Source organism: Prionailurus viverrinus, chromosome D1, assembly GCF_022837055.1.
Source record: "Prionailurus viverrinus isolate Anna chromosome D1, UM_Priviv_1.0, whole genome shotgun sequence".
In the NCBI taxonomy this organism is placed as follows: domain Eukaryota; kingdom Metazoa; phylum Chordata; class Mammalia; order Carnivora; family Felidae; genus Prionailurus; species Prionailurus viverrinus.
In genome coordinates, this window is record NC_062570.1 from 74,315,284 (window position 1) to 74,331,209 (window position 15,926).

General features: G+C 39.3%; 1 protein-coding gene across 3 annotated transcripts in view; it reads right to left on the reverse strand.

Annotated features, from left to right (window-relative positions):
- Positions 1-1,726: 1,726 nt before the first annotated feature.
- The window catches only part of TPH1 (tryptophan hydroxylase 1), a 37,657-nt gene continuing 23,457 nt past the window's right edge, over positions 1,727-15,926 (reverse strand). For 2 of the 3 annotated variants that reach the window (XM_047878524.1, XM_047878525.1), the window contains exons 5-11: positions 13,357-13,424; positions 13,034-13,230; positions 10,219-10,354; positions 9,394-9,520; positions 4,844-4,939; positions 3,909-4,042; positions 1,727-2,151 (exon numbers count right to left, since the gene is read on the reverse strand). In XM_047878524.1, coding sequence (XP_047734480.1) covers positions 1,977-2,151; positions 3,909-4,042; positions 4,844-4,939; positions 9,394-9,520; positions 10,219-10,354; positions 13,034-13,230; positions 13,357-13,424 — 933 coding nt within the window. In that variant the 3' untranslated portion in view covers positions 1,727-1,976. Of the gene's footprint in view, positions 2,152-3,246; positions 3,326-3,908; positions 4,043-4,843; positions 4,940-9,393; positions 9,521-10,218; positions 10,355-13,033; positions 13,231-13,356; positions 13,425-15,926 lie in introns of all 3 variants that reach the window. The other variant, XM_047878526.1, reaches the window with a different exon arrangement.

Genomic DNA, 15,926 nt, shown 5'->3' on the forward strand with positions numbered 1-15,926 from the left:
TCTTTTTTTTTTTAACTTACTGAGTGTGAGATACTTGGCAGGTCTACCGTGTTGTATAAACCCGTTTCATTCTATGTGGATGGTACCACAAGAAGTTGTACAACATTGGCCTGATTTATGGGACATCTAGATGGAAAATATCTAGCAGGCAGATGGACTTCAGAGGCAAAAATTCAACAAAGATCTCAAGGTTAGAATTGCAAACACGGGAGTCATACAAAATAAGAATTGAAGTCATGGATGTGGATAACATTTCCCATAAAGAGATGGCAGAAAGAGAAGACCAAAGACAGAAGAAACTTGAGGAGGGAGTGGGGAAGAGAAAAGGAGCAAATTAAACAGACACAGCACGTATTGAGGAGTCCAGCTTCACCTGCTTGTATCAGGCCCACTCCCTGTACTACACAGCAGACACCACATAAAAACCAGTCCTTGCACCCTTGCATTATTAGTGTCAGACCTAAAATGGTCTTCTTGACCTTTCTCACATCCCATTTCCTCAGCTGTTTCCCCACCCTCCACCCTTATGCCTTGACTCCCTATTTACAGTCTCACCTTAAACCTTGGAAATGAAGTGCCCAACATCAGTTTTCCAACATTAACTTTGTGCTTCTCTCACCTGTCTCAGTTTGAACTCTCCATTTGACAATATCATCTTCTGCTAACCTAAGGGCAAATCCCATCATGATACGCTACACGTCTGAGTATAGGGCCTTGCAAATGCCCGGCCTCCAAGTTCCCCGTTGGACCCATGAGTAGAACTGATAATCTGAAACAAAATCAGCATGGGGCATCTGGGTGGCTCAGTCAGTGTCTGGCTTTGGCTCAGGTCATGATATCATGGTTCGTGGGTTCGAGCCCCGCAGTGGGTTCTGTGCTGACAGCTCAGAGCCTGGAGCCTGCTTCAGATTCTGTGTCTCCGTCTCTCTCTGCCCCTCCCCTGCTCATGCCCTGTCTCTCTGTCTCAAAAATAAAATAAATGTTTTTAAAAAGTTTTAAAACAAAACCAGCATCATGCAGTGCCTTAGAAAACAAAGGGTCTCACTCAAGGAGGATGGTCACGTGGGAAGGGGCTCCCTAGTGCCCACCAAATAAAGCCCCAAATTCATAACCTGGTCTTGAGGATGATGCCCTAATCAACCTTTCCAGATTTAGCTACTCCTATTTCCTTACAAGATACCATACTTGAAACTAGACTACTTGTTCTTTATGAGGTGTGCTTCATGTGGAAAGGTCTCTATACTTCTGCCCATGCTAGCAGTGGAGACAGTGGGTCTCCTATTAACTTTATGGCTCTGAATGCGATCAAGCTTGGCACAAATGATAAGTAAGATACTTTAGAAATAAAAGGATCTTGGGTATCAATATGGGTCAGCTCCATGATACCCACCAAGGCATTTTAAATGATCATAAAGGTCATTTTACTCAAGAAAAATTAGGGAAAAGAGAATCAAGCCGGTATTAGATCTATCCATGGGGTTAAAAAACTTCTCTATAAAAAATGAGTGGTCAGTCAGGGGCGCCTGGGTGGCTCAGTTGGTTAAGCGTCCAACTTCGGCCCAGGTCATGATCTCACGGTTTGTGGGCTCAAGCCCCACAAACCGGGCTCTGTGCTGACAGCTTGCTCAGAGCCTGGAGCCTGCTTCAGATTCTGTGTTTCCTTCTCTCTCTGCCCCTCCCCCACTCACTCTCTGTCTCTGTCTCTCAAAAATAAACAAAATGTTTAAAAAAAAATTTTTTTTAATGAGTGGTCAATGAATTGTATGGTATGTGAATCATATTTCACTAAGCTGTTACAAAAAAAAAAAAAATTGGTACTGGTATAGAGTATCCAGGTACAAATTTCCAAAGAACTAATTAAGGAATGGGAGTAGAGAATGTTGTTTGGCTACTGTCCCTCCATGACCAGGTCTTCAAGAAAAGCAGGAGCTGGCCCACAGGCCTCTCTCTGAATTGGCGCTCAGATGCTCTCAGGATCAGATGCTCAGCTGCTTGCTGACCTTCGCAAGGGCATCACTGACAACATCAAGATCATGCTGCAGTTCATTCATGGCACTGGTTATGCTCTTGGTGTCTTTCAGGATCTGAATACTCCGTGTATATGGATTATACTTCACTCCAAACGGACGCTTAATTGTTTTGGTAAATTCTCTATTGAAGAAAACAAATAAGAGGCAATCAATTTCTAGGAGGCAGAATGATGAAAACGGAATGAGCAATAGCAAACCTATTTCACACACTAGACAAAAGACACAGCCAATTTGACCTATTTCCCTACACTGCCTTTGCAGAGATCCCCTGGAATCCTACACAGGTAGGAAACCTAAAATTGTCATAGACACATCCACCCCTGCATTTCTAGGGAAAGATCCTGTGGATGACTGTATTAATGATGTATTCCTTTATATATCTCTTGGCTATGCTAAGGAGACCAACCACAGTAGCTTTATCAGTAAACAACAGTAGCCCTTGACCACCTAGTAACAGACTCCTCAGCTGTGATTTACATAACTACAGCTATACACACACAAACACACATACATGGAAACAGGCCAGAAACAGGCCAGGAGGCCTGCCTCCTGTACATGGACATTCTTTCTGTTTAGAATGTCATCCTCAAGCCTCTTCTCAAATGACCTAACTTCTACCCTTTCTTCACACATTAAAGTTCTGCCTTCTTTATCAGGCCAACATTTGAACCTCTCATTTGGCACCCCCAAGAATAATTGTGTTCAGGACCCCTAGGAACACACCTGAAGACAGCTGTACAGGAGTAAGGGCTGAAATGCAGCTTGCAACCCAACTGGTCTACCCAGAAGGGACCCCTTTTTCTAGTCTGCACAAAGGGGTCATATGTGTTAGAGGGAGCCCTGCTAGTATTGTTATTTAGTTCTGTGCATGGCCTAACTCCTTGAGTAACAAAAAAATCCCTGGAAGACAAGGAGCATGTCTTAAACCCCCATCTATCCCAAAACGATCTCACAATGTGACCTCATGACACCTTCCAACAAATGTTTTGTTAATTCTGCTTCTATAGTCCTACAGTCTTGGCCCAGGCCCTTATTTTCACCCGAAGTATTACAAAAATCTCCTAAGTAGTTTCTCTGCCTCCAATGTCCTTCTTTCTTAACAATACACTTAGCTGATCAATAGTTAAATAACACATAGCTTGACTGCATCACACTCTTTTATGTTTCCATCTCCTTACCTTTTTTATGCTGTTCCTTAGCCTAAAACTTAACATACCTAAATCTTATTTATCCTCCAAGTGCTTTTTCAGATGTCATTAAGCTTTCCCTGTTCCTCCATCTGGAACAAATTGCTCCTGAATAAAATGGAGAACAAAGTTTCATCTGTATCGCTGTAAGGCTTCCTATGTTGTTACGTAGCAATTTGTATATAGTTTATTTTTCCTCTTAGATTATAAACTCTGATGAGAAGAAACCAATTTCTCAATGTATCTGATTCATATATGCAGTCACCAAACATCACCATAAACAACATACTCTAAATATTTGTTGTGAAAGGGAGATATATCACAGGCAGAAGGTACCTAGTAGGCTTCTAATTATCCAGCTGCTTACTTCTGTGATTTGTTACCATTATTGGACCTATATTTTTCTTTAATATTTTTATTTATTTATTTATTTATTTATTTATTTATTTATTATTATTATTTTAGAGAGAGAGGTCGCGTGAGTGGGGGAGGGGGCAGAGGAAGAGAGAGAGAAAATCCCAAGCAGACTCCATGCTCAACACAGAGCCTGACATGGGGCTTGATCCCATGACCCTGGGATGATGACCTGAGCCAAAATCAAGAGTCAGTTACTCAGCTGACTGAGTCAGCCAGGCGCCCCTGGACTTATCTTTTGCAGAGGAAAGTTAGGCATGAGGAAGATATACTTTACCTCATCTTCTCTTTTGCATCTTCAAAGCTTTCAGATACAAAGTAGACATCCTGAAAAGTTGTGATGCGACACTCCTGTTTGCAGGTAATCTTGGGATCAAAGGGCTTTACTTTGGCATGTCCAGAAATTGAATGCTAGAAGATAGTCAGTGAATCAAAGAATATTGTCTAATTTTATGGATCACATCCTACACACAACCACCACAATCAGCACACCTCTGAATGTACTAATGCAATGGCCCCAACCTACAATTCCAAACTTACTTCCTACAGCATTATTTAACCCACAATATACTTCAGCAAAACAAACTGCTGTTCCCCATAAGTGCCCCAAGATCATCCCATAGCATTGTTCTAACACACTTTCCATGTAAGAGCCCCCAGTGATCTTTATTTATATATTCCTGCATTAGGACACCTACTTTCCATCCTGTACTAGTTATTCCTATACATGACTGTACCCACCATCAGGTCGTAGGCTCCTTGAGAGCAAGACAGTACCATGGACAGTGTTTCACACACACCCATTACTCAACAAACATACTTAGTTCATTCCTTTATTGGATAAATAATCAATCTCAAAGAATTCTCTAGAATTTAGGAGAAGTTATTGCTAGCACACTGAAAATGATGAGAGAACAGCAAGACTTTGCAAGGAAAAGCTCTAAAGTACTTTTTATTTAAAAGATATATCTATAGTGTGTCAACTATACTCAAAAAAGAGAAATTAAGTAATTAAAGTCCACATATAAGTAAAAAAACAATTTAAGATATCGCTATAAACTTGGGAAGTAGAGAAAATTGTCTCTTAAGTAATGTTTATTGCCACCCCAAATATTTTCCATAGTAGACCCTTGTTCAAATCCAAAAACTCTTTCTGGTCGTATCAATCATATTAAGTGAACATGACTATATGCAGAGGTTTACAGCTCTTACTTTAAGTTCACTGATCGAAGAAAGTAATCCAGCACCAAAGACTCGCAACTGCCCATCTTGTTTACAGAGACCAAACTCCACAGTGAAAAAGTAGCACTGCAAAAGGACATTGATATTACTTTCACATCCTGAATTAGCTCAATTTAAAACAAACTGCAAGCCTTAGAGATTGACCCAAAGTGTCCTGGAATTAAGTTCAAGACCCCCAGACCAGTTCACAAGTATTTCTACAATCTGGGCTTGTTCTAAGGTAGCCCCTCTCAAACTGCTGTTCCCAGGACTCTTACACACTCTTAAAAATTACTCAGGACCTGAAATATCTTTTGTTTATGTGGGTTACAGCTTGCTATATTTACGGCAGTAAAAGTTAAAACTGAAAACATTTACATGTTTACTGATTAAATTTAAAATGTAATAAACCATGTTATGGTAACATAACAATTTAATGCAAAGTGACTTATATTGTACAAAACAAAAAAGAGTCAGGAAAAAGGCATTGTTTTACATTGCTCTAAATCTTTTTTAACATCTGGCTAGATATTATTTAATGTCTGGCTGGAAAACAAGATGGATTCTCACATCTGCTACTGCATTTAACCTGTTGCAATATGTTGTTTTGGTTCAAGCATACAAAGAGAATTCAGCCTCACACAGAAAAGTAGTTGGAAGAAGGCTAAATATTTTAATAGCCTTTTCAGATAATTGTGGGTATTCTTCTTTGACGCATCAGAACTCAACAAGTGGCAATTTCTTAGAGTTCAGCTGTAGTGTGGAGTCTGAAACTATATCAATGAACTCTAGCCTTTCTTATATTGAAAGCCACTTTGCACTCTAAGTGGGTCTTTCACTTAAGGACCCTGTGCAAGGGTTGCAGGGACTCTAGGGGGTCCCTGACCCACAACTAGAGAAACACTGTTCTAATCATCTAGCCTATTTCATACTATCTCCCCGACCCTAACACACGCTGCTCCAGCTTCTCGTCACTTCCCCAGACACACCAAGCACCTCCTGTCTTCCCTTGTGTGCACTCATCCAGAGATGCTCTTCCTCCCTTTCTTGGCAGGTGAAAACATGACTCATCTTCCCTGGGCTAGTCCAGATGTTCCTCTTCCATGAAACCTCCCCCAAGCAGTTCTCTGTCCTCCCAGACCACTCTGCCTGAACTTCGCTGTACAGTTCATCCCATCCTAACACAACAGCTTCCTCAAGTAGTGTATAAATTCCTTGAAGGCAGGAACCAGGCCTTCCTCATCTTTGTATTTCCAGCACGACATCTTGTACCTAGTGCTCAAAGAATATTTTTAGCATCATCTTTAGAGGGCCTATCATTTTTACCAAAGAAATATCTACAAACTATTGTTATTGAACTCTAGTGTTTCTCTACCATTTTTTAAGGCCCATGTCTCCTTTTGATGAACCTTAAAAATCTTACATCCTCCTTTAATGTTATTGAAATCATTTAAATTACCAATTTTGATGCCTTTGATTTCCTTTTGTTGTCTGATTGCTGATGCTAGAACTTCCAACTTTATGTTAAACAACAGAGGTGAGAGTGGACATCCCTGTCCTGTTCCTGATCTCAGAGGGGAAAGCTCTCAGTTTTTCCCCATTGAGGATGATATTAGCTGTGGGCTTTTCATAACTGGCTTTTATGATATTTAAGTATGTTCCTTCATTCCCAACTTTCTCAAGGGTTTTTATTAAGAAAGGATGCTGAATTTTGTCAAATGTTTTTTCTGCATCGATTACCAGGATCATATGGTTCTTATCTTTTCTTTTATTAATGTGATGTATCACATTGATTGGTTTGCAAATGTTGAACCAGCCCTGCAGCCCAGGAATGAATCCCACTTGATCATGGTATATAATTCTTTTTATATGCTGTTGAATTCGATTTGCTAGTATCTTGTTGAGAATTTTCGCATCCATATTCATCAGGGATATTGGCCTGTAGTTCTCTTTTTTAGCTGGGTCTCTGTCTGGTTTGGGAATCAAAGTTATGCTGGCTTCATAGAAGGAGTCTGGAAGCTTTCTTTCCCTTTCTATTTTTTGGAACAGCTTGAGAAGGATAGGTATTATCTCTGCTTTAAATGTCTGGTAGAATTCCTCAGGGAAGCCATCTGGTCCTGGACTCTTATTTGTTGGGAGATTCTTGATAACTGATTCAATTTCTTCGCTGTTATGGGCCTGTTCAAGTTTTCTATTTCTTCCTGTTTGAGTTTTGGAAGCGGGTGGGTGCTTAGGAATTTGTCCATTTCTTCCAGGTTTTCCAGTTTGCTGGCATATAATTTTTCATAGTATTCCCTGATAATTGCTTGTATTTCTGAGGGATTGGTTGTAATAATTCCATTTTCATTCATGATTTTAGCTATTTGGGTCATCTCCCTTTTCTTTTTGAGAAGCCTGGTAAGAGGATTGGCAAAGATGAAGTCAAGCTTTCACATTTTGCAGATGACATGATATACATGGAAAACCCAATAGACTCCACCAGAAGTCTGCTAGAACTGATACATGAATTCAGCAAAGTCACAGGATACAAAATCAATGTACAGGAATCAGTTGCATTCTTATACACTAATAATAAAGCAACAGAAAGGCAAATAAAGAAACTGATCCCATTCACAACTGCACCAAGAATCACAAAATACCTAGGAATAAACCTAACCAAAGATGTAAAAGATCTGTATACTGAGAACTATAGAAAGCTTATGAAAGAAATTGAAGAAGATACAAAGAAATGGAAAAACATTCTGTGCTCATGGATTGGAAGAATAAATATTGTTAAAATGTCAATACTACCCAAAGCAATCTATGCATTCAAAGCAATCCCAATCAAAGTTGCACCAGCATTCTTCTTGAAGCTAGAACAAGCAATCCTAAAATTTGCATGGAACCACAAAAGACCCCCAATAGCCAAAGTAATATTGAAGAAGAAGACCAAAGCAGGAGGCATCACAATCCCAGACTTCAGCCTCTACTACAAAGCTGTAATCATTAAGACAGCATGGTATTGACCCAAAAACAAACACCTAGACCAATGGAATAGAATAGAGACTCCGGAATTGGACCCACAAAAGTATGGCCAACTAATCTTTGACAAAGCAGGAAAGAATATCCAATGGAAAAAAGACAGTCTCTTTAACAAATGGTGCTGGGAGAACTGGACAGCAACATGCAAAAGAATGAAACTGGACCACTTTCTTACACCATTCACAAAGATGAACTCAAAATGGATGAAGGACCTGAATATGAGACAGGAAACCATCAAAACCCTAGAGGAGAAAGGAGGAAAAAACCTCTCTGACCTTAGCCACAGCAATTTCTTACTTGACACACCTCCACAGGCAAGGGAATTAAAAGCCAAAATTAACCATTGGGACCTCATGAAGATAAAAGGCTTCTGCACTGCAAAGGAAACAATCAACAAAACTAAAAGGCAACCAATGGAATGGGAAAAGATATTTGCAAATGACATATCAGACAAAGGGCTGGTATCCAAAATCTATAAGGAACTCACCAAACTCCACACCAAAAAACAAATAATCCCGTGAAGAAATGGGCAGAAGACATGAATAGACACTTCTCTAAAGAAGACATCCAGATGGCCAACAGGCACATGAAAAGATGCTCAACGTCACTCCTTATCAGGGAAACACAAATCAAAACCACACTGAGATATCACCTCACACAGGTCAGAGTGGCTAAAATGAACAAATCAGGAGACAACAGATGCTGGAGAGGATGTGGAGAAACGGGAACCCTCTTGCACTGTTGGTGGGAATGCAAACTGGTGCAGCCACTCTGGAAAACAGGGTGGAGGTTCCTCAAAAAATTAAAAATAGATCTACCCTATGACCCAGCAATAGCACTGCTAAGAATTTACCCAAGGGATACAGGAGTGCTGATGCATAGGGGCAATTGTACCCCAATGTTTATAGTAGCACTCTCAACAATAGCCAAATGATGGAAAGAGCCTAAATGTCCATCAACTGATGAATGGATAAAGAAATTGTGGTTTATATACACAATGGAATACTACGTGGCAACGAGAAAGAATGAAATATGGCCTTTTGTAGCAACGTGGATGGAACTGGAGAGTGTTATGCTAAGTGAAATAAGTCATACAGAGAAAGACAGATATCATATGTTTTTACTCTTATGTGATCCTGAGAAACTTAACAGAAGATCATGGGGGGAGGGGAGGGGAAAAAAAAAGGTTAGAGAGGGAGGGAGCCAAATCACAAGAGACTCTTAAAAACTGAGAATAAACTGAGGGTTGATGGGGAGTGGGAGGGAGGCGAAAGTGGGTGATGGGCATTGAGGAGGGCATCTGTTGGGATGAGCACTGGGTGTTGTACGGAAACCAATTTGACAATAAATCTCATATTAAAAATAAATAAATAAATAAATAAATAAATAAGAAATCATTTAAATTAAATATGAACAAAGACAAATCTAACAGCCACCTTGAATCTGTACTTTTAAACTGACACTCACATCCCACCCCAGATAAGAATTACTGATCTACACAGCTATTTTCAGATTTATACCGTTGCCAGTTTTTGAACAGCCTCCTCTGAAGCTCCAAGAGAAGCCAGGCCAATTTCTTGGGAGAATTGAGCAAAACTAGGTTCAGCCAACAGGGGGACATGACCTAAGAGTTCATGGCAGGTATCTCTGAAAAAGAGGTTCAAGTTTGTCACACTGTGATGCTTATGTCACACATAAATGCAAAATCAACAATTCAATCAAGCCAGAATCTGATCTTCCTTCTATTCAGGTGGTATTACTTGGAAATACATCACAAAGGACACTAACAATTTAGTAGAGAAACTATTTTGGTTCAAAACCTAGGCCACTCAGAAACATACACACATAGGATACCCATAGACGTGTGCCCCCCACACCCCCACCAAATCAAGTCTCTGCTCAAATTTCACCTTCTCAGTGAGTCCTTGTCTGATCACCCTTTTCAAAACAGAAACACTCCACACATAACACTTTTTTCCTCCTGTTCTGCTTTACTTTTCTCCATAGCACTTTTCACCATCAAATATAATATGTTATCTACTTGTTTATTATCCTTATCCCCCATTGGAATATAAATTCTATGAAGGCAGAAATTTCTGCCTGATTTTTTTCAATGCTACACTCCCTATGCTTAGAATAGCACCTGGCACCTAACAGGTTGTCAGTTACTAATAGTAATGCTAATGGCTAACATATGCAGAGCATGGAGTATGTATCATGTGCCAGGCATTATTCTCAATGCTTCACATGCATTCATTCATTTAATCTTCACACAAAACTCATGACATGAGTACCACTATGACAAATACTATTTGATGAATGAAGGCTGAAGTAGAAGTACTCACGGCTCTGGGGTATAGAGAGGGTCTGAACTGTGTCTCACATACTGTGTGCAGTGAAAAACTCGAAAGGCTAAACCTGATAAGAAATCTCTTGGTGATAAGTAACCAGCCACAGGACGGATGGAAAAACCTGTGCGCTCTGCAAAGCAAAGGAGAAAATGAAGAAAATCTTCACCCAAACAGACCAGTTACCGCCACGCTTTAATACTGCCAGTGGTACCAAGTAACACTTTGAGGGAGAACATGGAAACTAAAATGTGTCATGTGTGCACTAAGGGGAAGTGATAATTATTAAGCACTTACTATGGTCAGCCAATGAGTTAGACCTTATACATCATACCCCCTTTCATGTTTGCAATTTGAATTAAAGTTTATTCTCCTCATTGTAATGACTATAAAACTGAGGCTCAGAGACTTAGTAAGTATCCAAGGTCACACAGTAGATAATAAAGGTAGAAAGGGAGCCCAGGTCTCCTTATATTACACCTTATTGTCTCCCTAAAGGGTTTAGAATATCTCTTAGACAATCTTACTTCCTTTTGCAAAAAAAAAAAAAAACTAAGAAGATCTATTAATTGAAATCAGAACGATTTTTTAATCTATGCCATTTTTAGCCAGTATTACCTCTTGCAAAGTAGTTTCTATACTTTCTCTAAACTGGATGGTGCTCGTTTATTCCCCAACAGCTATAACTGCGTATGTCCTCTATAAAAAGAGACCAGCCAGTAGGCCACAGTGGCTCAGGGGAACTCTATAAGCTCTACTCTTTCCATTCATTTCAAACCCTCACCCTCTGATCTTCCAGTTCCACCCCGTTGCTTTGTAGTTGGATTCTCCCACTCTGATGGGTAGATTTCATGGTCCAATAGAACTCTCCATGATAATGGAAATGTTCTATATCTAGGCTGCCCAATAGGGTAGCCACTAACCACATATGGCTATTAAGCACTTGAAATGTGGCTAGGGTGGAGAGAAAACTAACATTTTGATTTACATTAATTTGAATTATTTAAGCAACCACACGTGTCTAGGGACTACCATATTTGACAGTGCAGAGAGCTCCTTCCAACTGATGTTTTGTTTGAAGTATCATTTAAGTTTGGTTTCCCTCTTTGGCAGTTTCTCTTGAAACACCTGTAGCAACATGTTCTGCAGACAATTCAAGCTCCAGACCCCAAGTGAATAGCTTTCAGTTTTGTACCCATAACAAAATATTTCCTCCAAATCTCAAGCAAATTTAATTTGATAACTTCCATAGCATATACTTGTCCATCTTTGTAAGACCCACGAGGTCATGTGCATTGGTTCTCTGTCATCCTTCATCACTATTTTTTTAATCTGGTTTTTATAGGAACCATGTACACGAAATCTTCTCTTGTAAAACTATCATGCCTTTTCCTGTTTAGTTCTTAGTTTTGCGCATAGTGGTTGACTAATAAGAATTATGGAGCTGAGTAAATTCATAGACTTTTATGACAATCTATGTAAGAAATTCAGTGATAGGAATTTCAGACCACGGTGGAAATAAACTAAACCATTTGAGTGAAAAGCATAGCTTCTATTTGTTCCGTGAGATCAAAGGGGATATATATTTTTCTTACATACTGTAAACCCTGGAAATTACTGATCAGGTTACATCCTAAACTAGCTAGAAAAAATAAGGAAACCTGAACCAAAGAAGCATGAAGAACTAAAAGGAAAAAAATTAACCTACTCTGTTAATGCCTACTTGCACATCTTCCTTGGGAAACTGATAGAGTCTTAGTGTGGAAAGGAGCTTCAGAGATCATTTACACCAATCTTCCCCTAAGGAGCTTGAATCTCCTCTACTATATCCCAGACAAGTGGGTATAGGGCTTTTGTATGAAAACCTCTGGGGAGGCAGAAATAATCATCTCATGAGCCTGTTCCATTTCTAAATGGCTCTTTTAACACAAGGTCTTCTCCATTTTGAGCCAAAAGCTTGCAGTTTCAATCCAATTGTCATTTACTTTAGGACCATATAGTAATTCCTCTCTTACATAAGATGATCATCTGGTACCTAAATAAAGCTATAATGTCCTCTAAATCTCCAGGCTAAATATCCTAAGAGTCCTCCAAATTTTATTTATATACTATGTTTTCCAATCCCCTTATAATTCTGCTCACTTTCCTCTACACCGGCTCCAGGTTATGATTGTCCCTCTTCAAATGGGGTGCCCCATACTGGATCCAATACTCCAGGACGGAGTAAGGAAAATCTGACCTCCTATGTACTTGACTTTCTTCTTCTTTAATAATTTTTTAAGTTTATTTATTTATTTTAAGACAGAGAAAGAGAATGTAAGTGGGGGGAGTGACAGAGAGAGAGAGGGAGAGAGAGAATCCCATGCAGGCTCTGCACTGTTGGTGCACTGTTGGTGCAGAGCCTAATGCGGGGCTTGAACCCACAAACCATGAGACCATGACCTGAGCTGAAGTCGGACATTTAACTGACTAAGCCACCCAGGAGCCCCTTGACTTTATTCTTTGATTAAAAATTCTGTCATGGATGGGGCTCCTGGGTGGTTCAATTGGCTAAATGTCCGACTTCGGCTCAGGTCATGATCTCGCGGTTCATGAGTTCAAGCCCCATGTCGGGCTCTGTGCTGACAGCTCAGAGCCTGGAGCCTGCTTCGGATTTTGTGTCTCCCTCTCTCTCTGCGCCTCTCCTGCTTACGTTCTGTCTCTCTCTCTCTCTCTCTCTCAAAAATAAACATTAAAAAAATTTTTTTTAATTCTGTCATGATCACAACAGAGTTTCAACATTCCCCTTACAAAAAAGTAATTCACTTATTACCTTTTAAAAAGTTTGAGACATCTTCCAATTGTGGGATATTATCTTCCCGGTATCCACAATATTTAGAAAGCAAAGGTAAGTTTTTGAGATACTCTCTGCAGGCATGAGTTGGGTAAAGTTTGTTCAGCTCTCGGAACACGGTTCCCCAGGTCTTAATCTCCTCTTCAGTGAATTCAACCTTGGGAATGGGGTCTCCACTAATGAGACACAGATGTTATTTTGAATTAGCATTCAATAAACAGTAGCACTCACTTTCTATTTACTAAATGAGTATAACTTATTCTATTCATTTATTTTATGTGTGTTATTTATAATATACTTACTGCTTATAGTTCATAGCCAAGTCTGCAAAATACTTTCGTCTTTTACGGTAGACATTGTCTTTGAAGCCCTGATAATTAAAGAAAAGTTTTTAAATATCCACCCTAAAAAATACTTGACAAATGATCTTTAGGAAACATTTCACTTTTACTCAAGCTATGAAATTAAAGGGCTACAGAATTATTTTGAGTAAGCATTGTTTAGAAATTGATGATCATTTTTATTTTAAAGTCGATGTTACATGAAAGCTTTATGCGATAGTTGCTACCAGGACAAAAGATTCTATAGATACAAAGACACAAAAATCCTATAGTGGCTACAAAAATAAAATAGTTTGAGGAATAAGAAAAGCAGCATCCTAGTTAAATACACTACTCTTTACCAAGGGTGAGATTCTTTTTTTCTTAATAGTTTGACTACATCTTCAGTTATAGTTTCCTGTAATAGTAATTACTAATAAAATAGTAGTTAATAATACACAAAATCATGACAACTTAATCTAGCCTTACATTTTATTGCAAAATGCAAACCTAATCATATTTGCAAAGGCAAACAATGATAATAAAAAGATAAAATAGTAACATTAGAATCTATACCTAGGAAAAAATTTTTTAAAAAATAGATAAAATAAGACATCAAAATGCGAAACCCAGGAGAAAGCAGCCAATAATGCAAATAGGAAACAAGGAGAGAATGAAAGGGGAGAATGAGTCTCCTTCTCTTTAACACAGATTAACAAACCCCTACTATGCACCTGGCTTTGTGCTAAAATCCAGAGAAACAAATATGAATGAAGCACAATCTGAGTCTTCAAGGAGTTTATATCCACCAATTATTATGAAACAATATGATAACTGCCTTATTAGAGATATGCACAAAATGCCACTGGGACTCAAAAGAGAAACTTTGAAAGAGAGAGAAAGTCCCAACCCAGACAGTATGTGAAAGAGTATGGGGGACAGGGGGTAGGTCAGGAAAGGTTTCCCAACAACGACTCCTAAGCTAAATCTCAAAAGAGGAAAGGAGATAGCTGGATGGAAAGGGCCAGAAAGGACAGCAGCAGTGACAGTGCAGAGCTGAAAAACAGCATTCTGGGCCTAGGGAAACAGGAGCAACCCAGTGTTGCTGGAGTTTGGAGGAGGAGGTGGGGCATGGAGTGGACTGGTTTGAGGTCTGCTAGTAAAGGTCTGAAACAGCCTGGATTCCATCTTTGGGTAATGGGAAGCCACTGGTGATTTCTATCAATCAATCAATCAATCAATCAGTGAGTGAGTGAGTGAGTAACAGCTTTATTGATATACTTCATACACCATAAAATCTTAAAGTGTACAGAGTAGTGATTTTTAGTACATTCACAGTGTTGTGCAACTACCTCTACTATGATTTCAAAAAATGTTTATCCCCAAAAGAAACACCATACTCATTCACAAACTCTCCCCATTTCCCTTCACCTTCAGACCCTGGCAGCCACTAATCTACTTTCTGTTTCTATGAATTTGCATATTCTGGGCATTTCATATAAAAAGAATCATATAACATACGGTCTTTTGTGACCGGCTTCTTTTACTATCAGTTTTCAAGGTTCATTCATATTGTAGCATATATCAGTATTTCATGCTTTTTAATGGCCAATAATATTATATTTTAGGGACATGTCAAACTTTACTTGTCTATTCACTAGTGGATGGACCATTTTTTGTCACTATGAACATTTGTGTACAAGTTTTTGCGTGGACATATGTTTTCAATTTTCTTAGATGTGTACCTAGGTATCAGTGGTGATCTTTAGTCAGAAAAGGGATAATGATCATCCTGAGGTTTTATTTTTTTTTTAACGTTTATTTATTTTTTGAGACAGAGAGAGACAGAGCATGAACGGGGGAGGGGCAGAGAGAGAGGGAGACCCAGAATCGGAAGCAGGGTCCAGGCTCTGAGCAGTCAGCCCAGAGCCCGACGCGGGGCTCGAACTCACGGACCACGAGATCGTGACCTGAGTTGAAGTCGGACGTTTAACCGACTGAGCCACCCAGGCGCCCCGTTTCTTTTTTTTTATTTTTATTTTATTTTATTTTTTTAGTTTTCATCCTGAGGTTTTAGATTGCTCTAGTGACTATGAGGAGTATGGGTCTAAGGTGGCAAGCTGGAAGCTGGGAGATGAGTTAAAGGTGTGGTATAAATAAGGAACAAATTGAAGCAATATTTAGGATATCAAAATCAGCAGTACTTGGTAGTAGATCAGTAAAACTGACTTAGTCACCTCTCCGTAAACATGACCCAGATTTTCTTGCCTCTGACCCTTTGCTCATGTTGCAGTGAATTATCTTTCCTCTCCATCTCTTTCCTGCCAAAATCCTTCAAAGCCTAGTTAAGAGGTTGACCTCTGACCTCTTCAACCAGACGTGTTTGTCCTCTTGTGTACATCTCAAAGCAATTTATCCGTGCCACTTAGCACTTTTCACAATTTGATCTTGTGTTTATTCATATATGTGTGCTTTATCTTTCCAACTGAGCAAGTACAGCAATGTATTAATCCCAATTAATAAGTTGCCTAATAAGATATTATAGAAAAAAA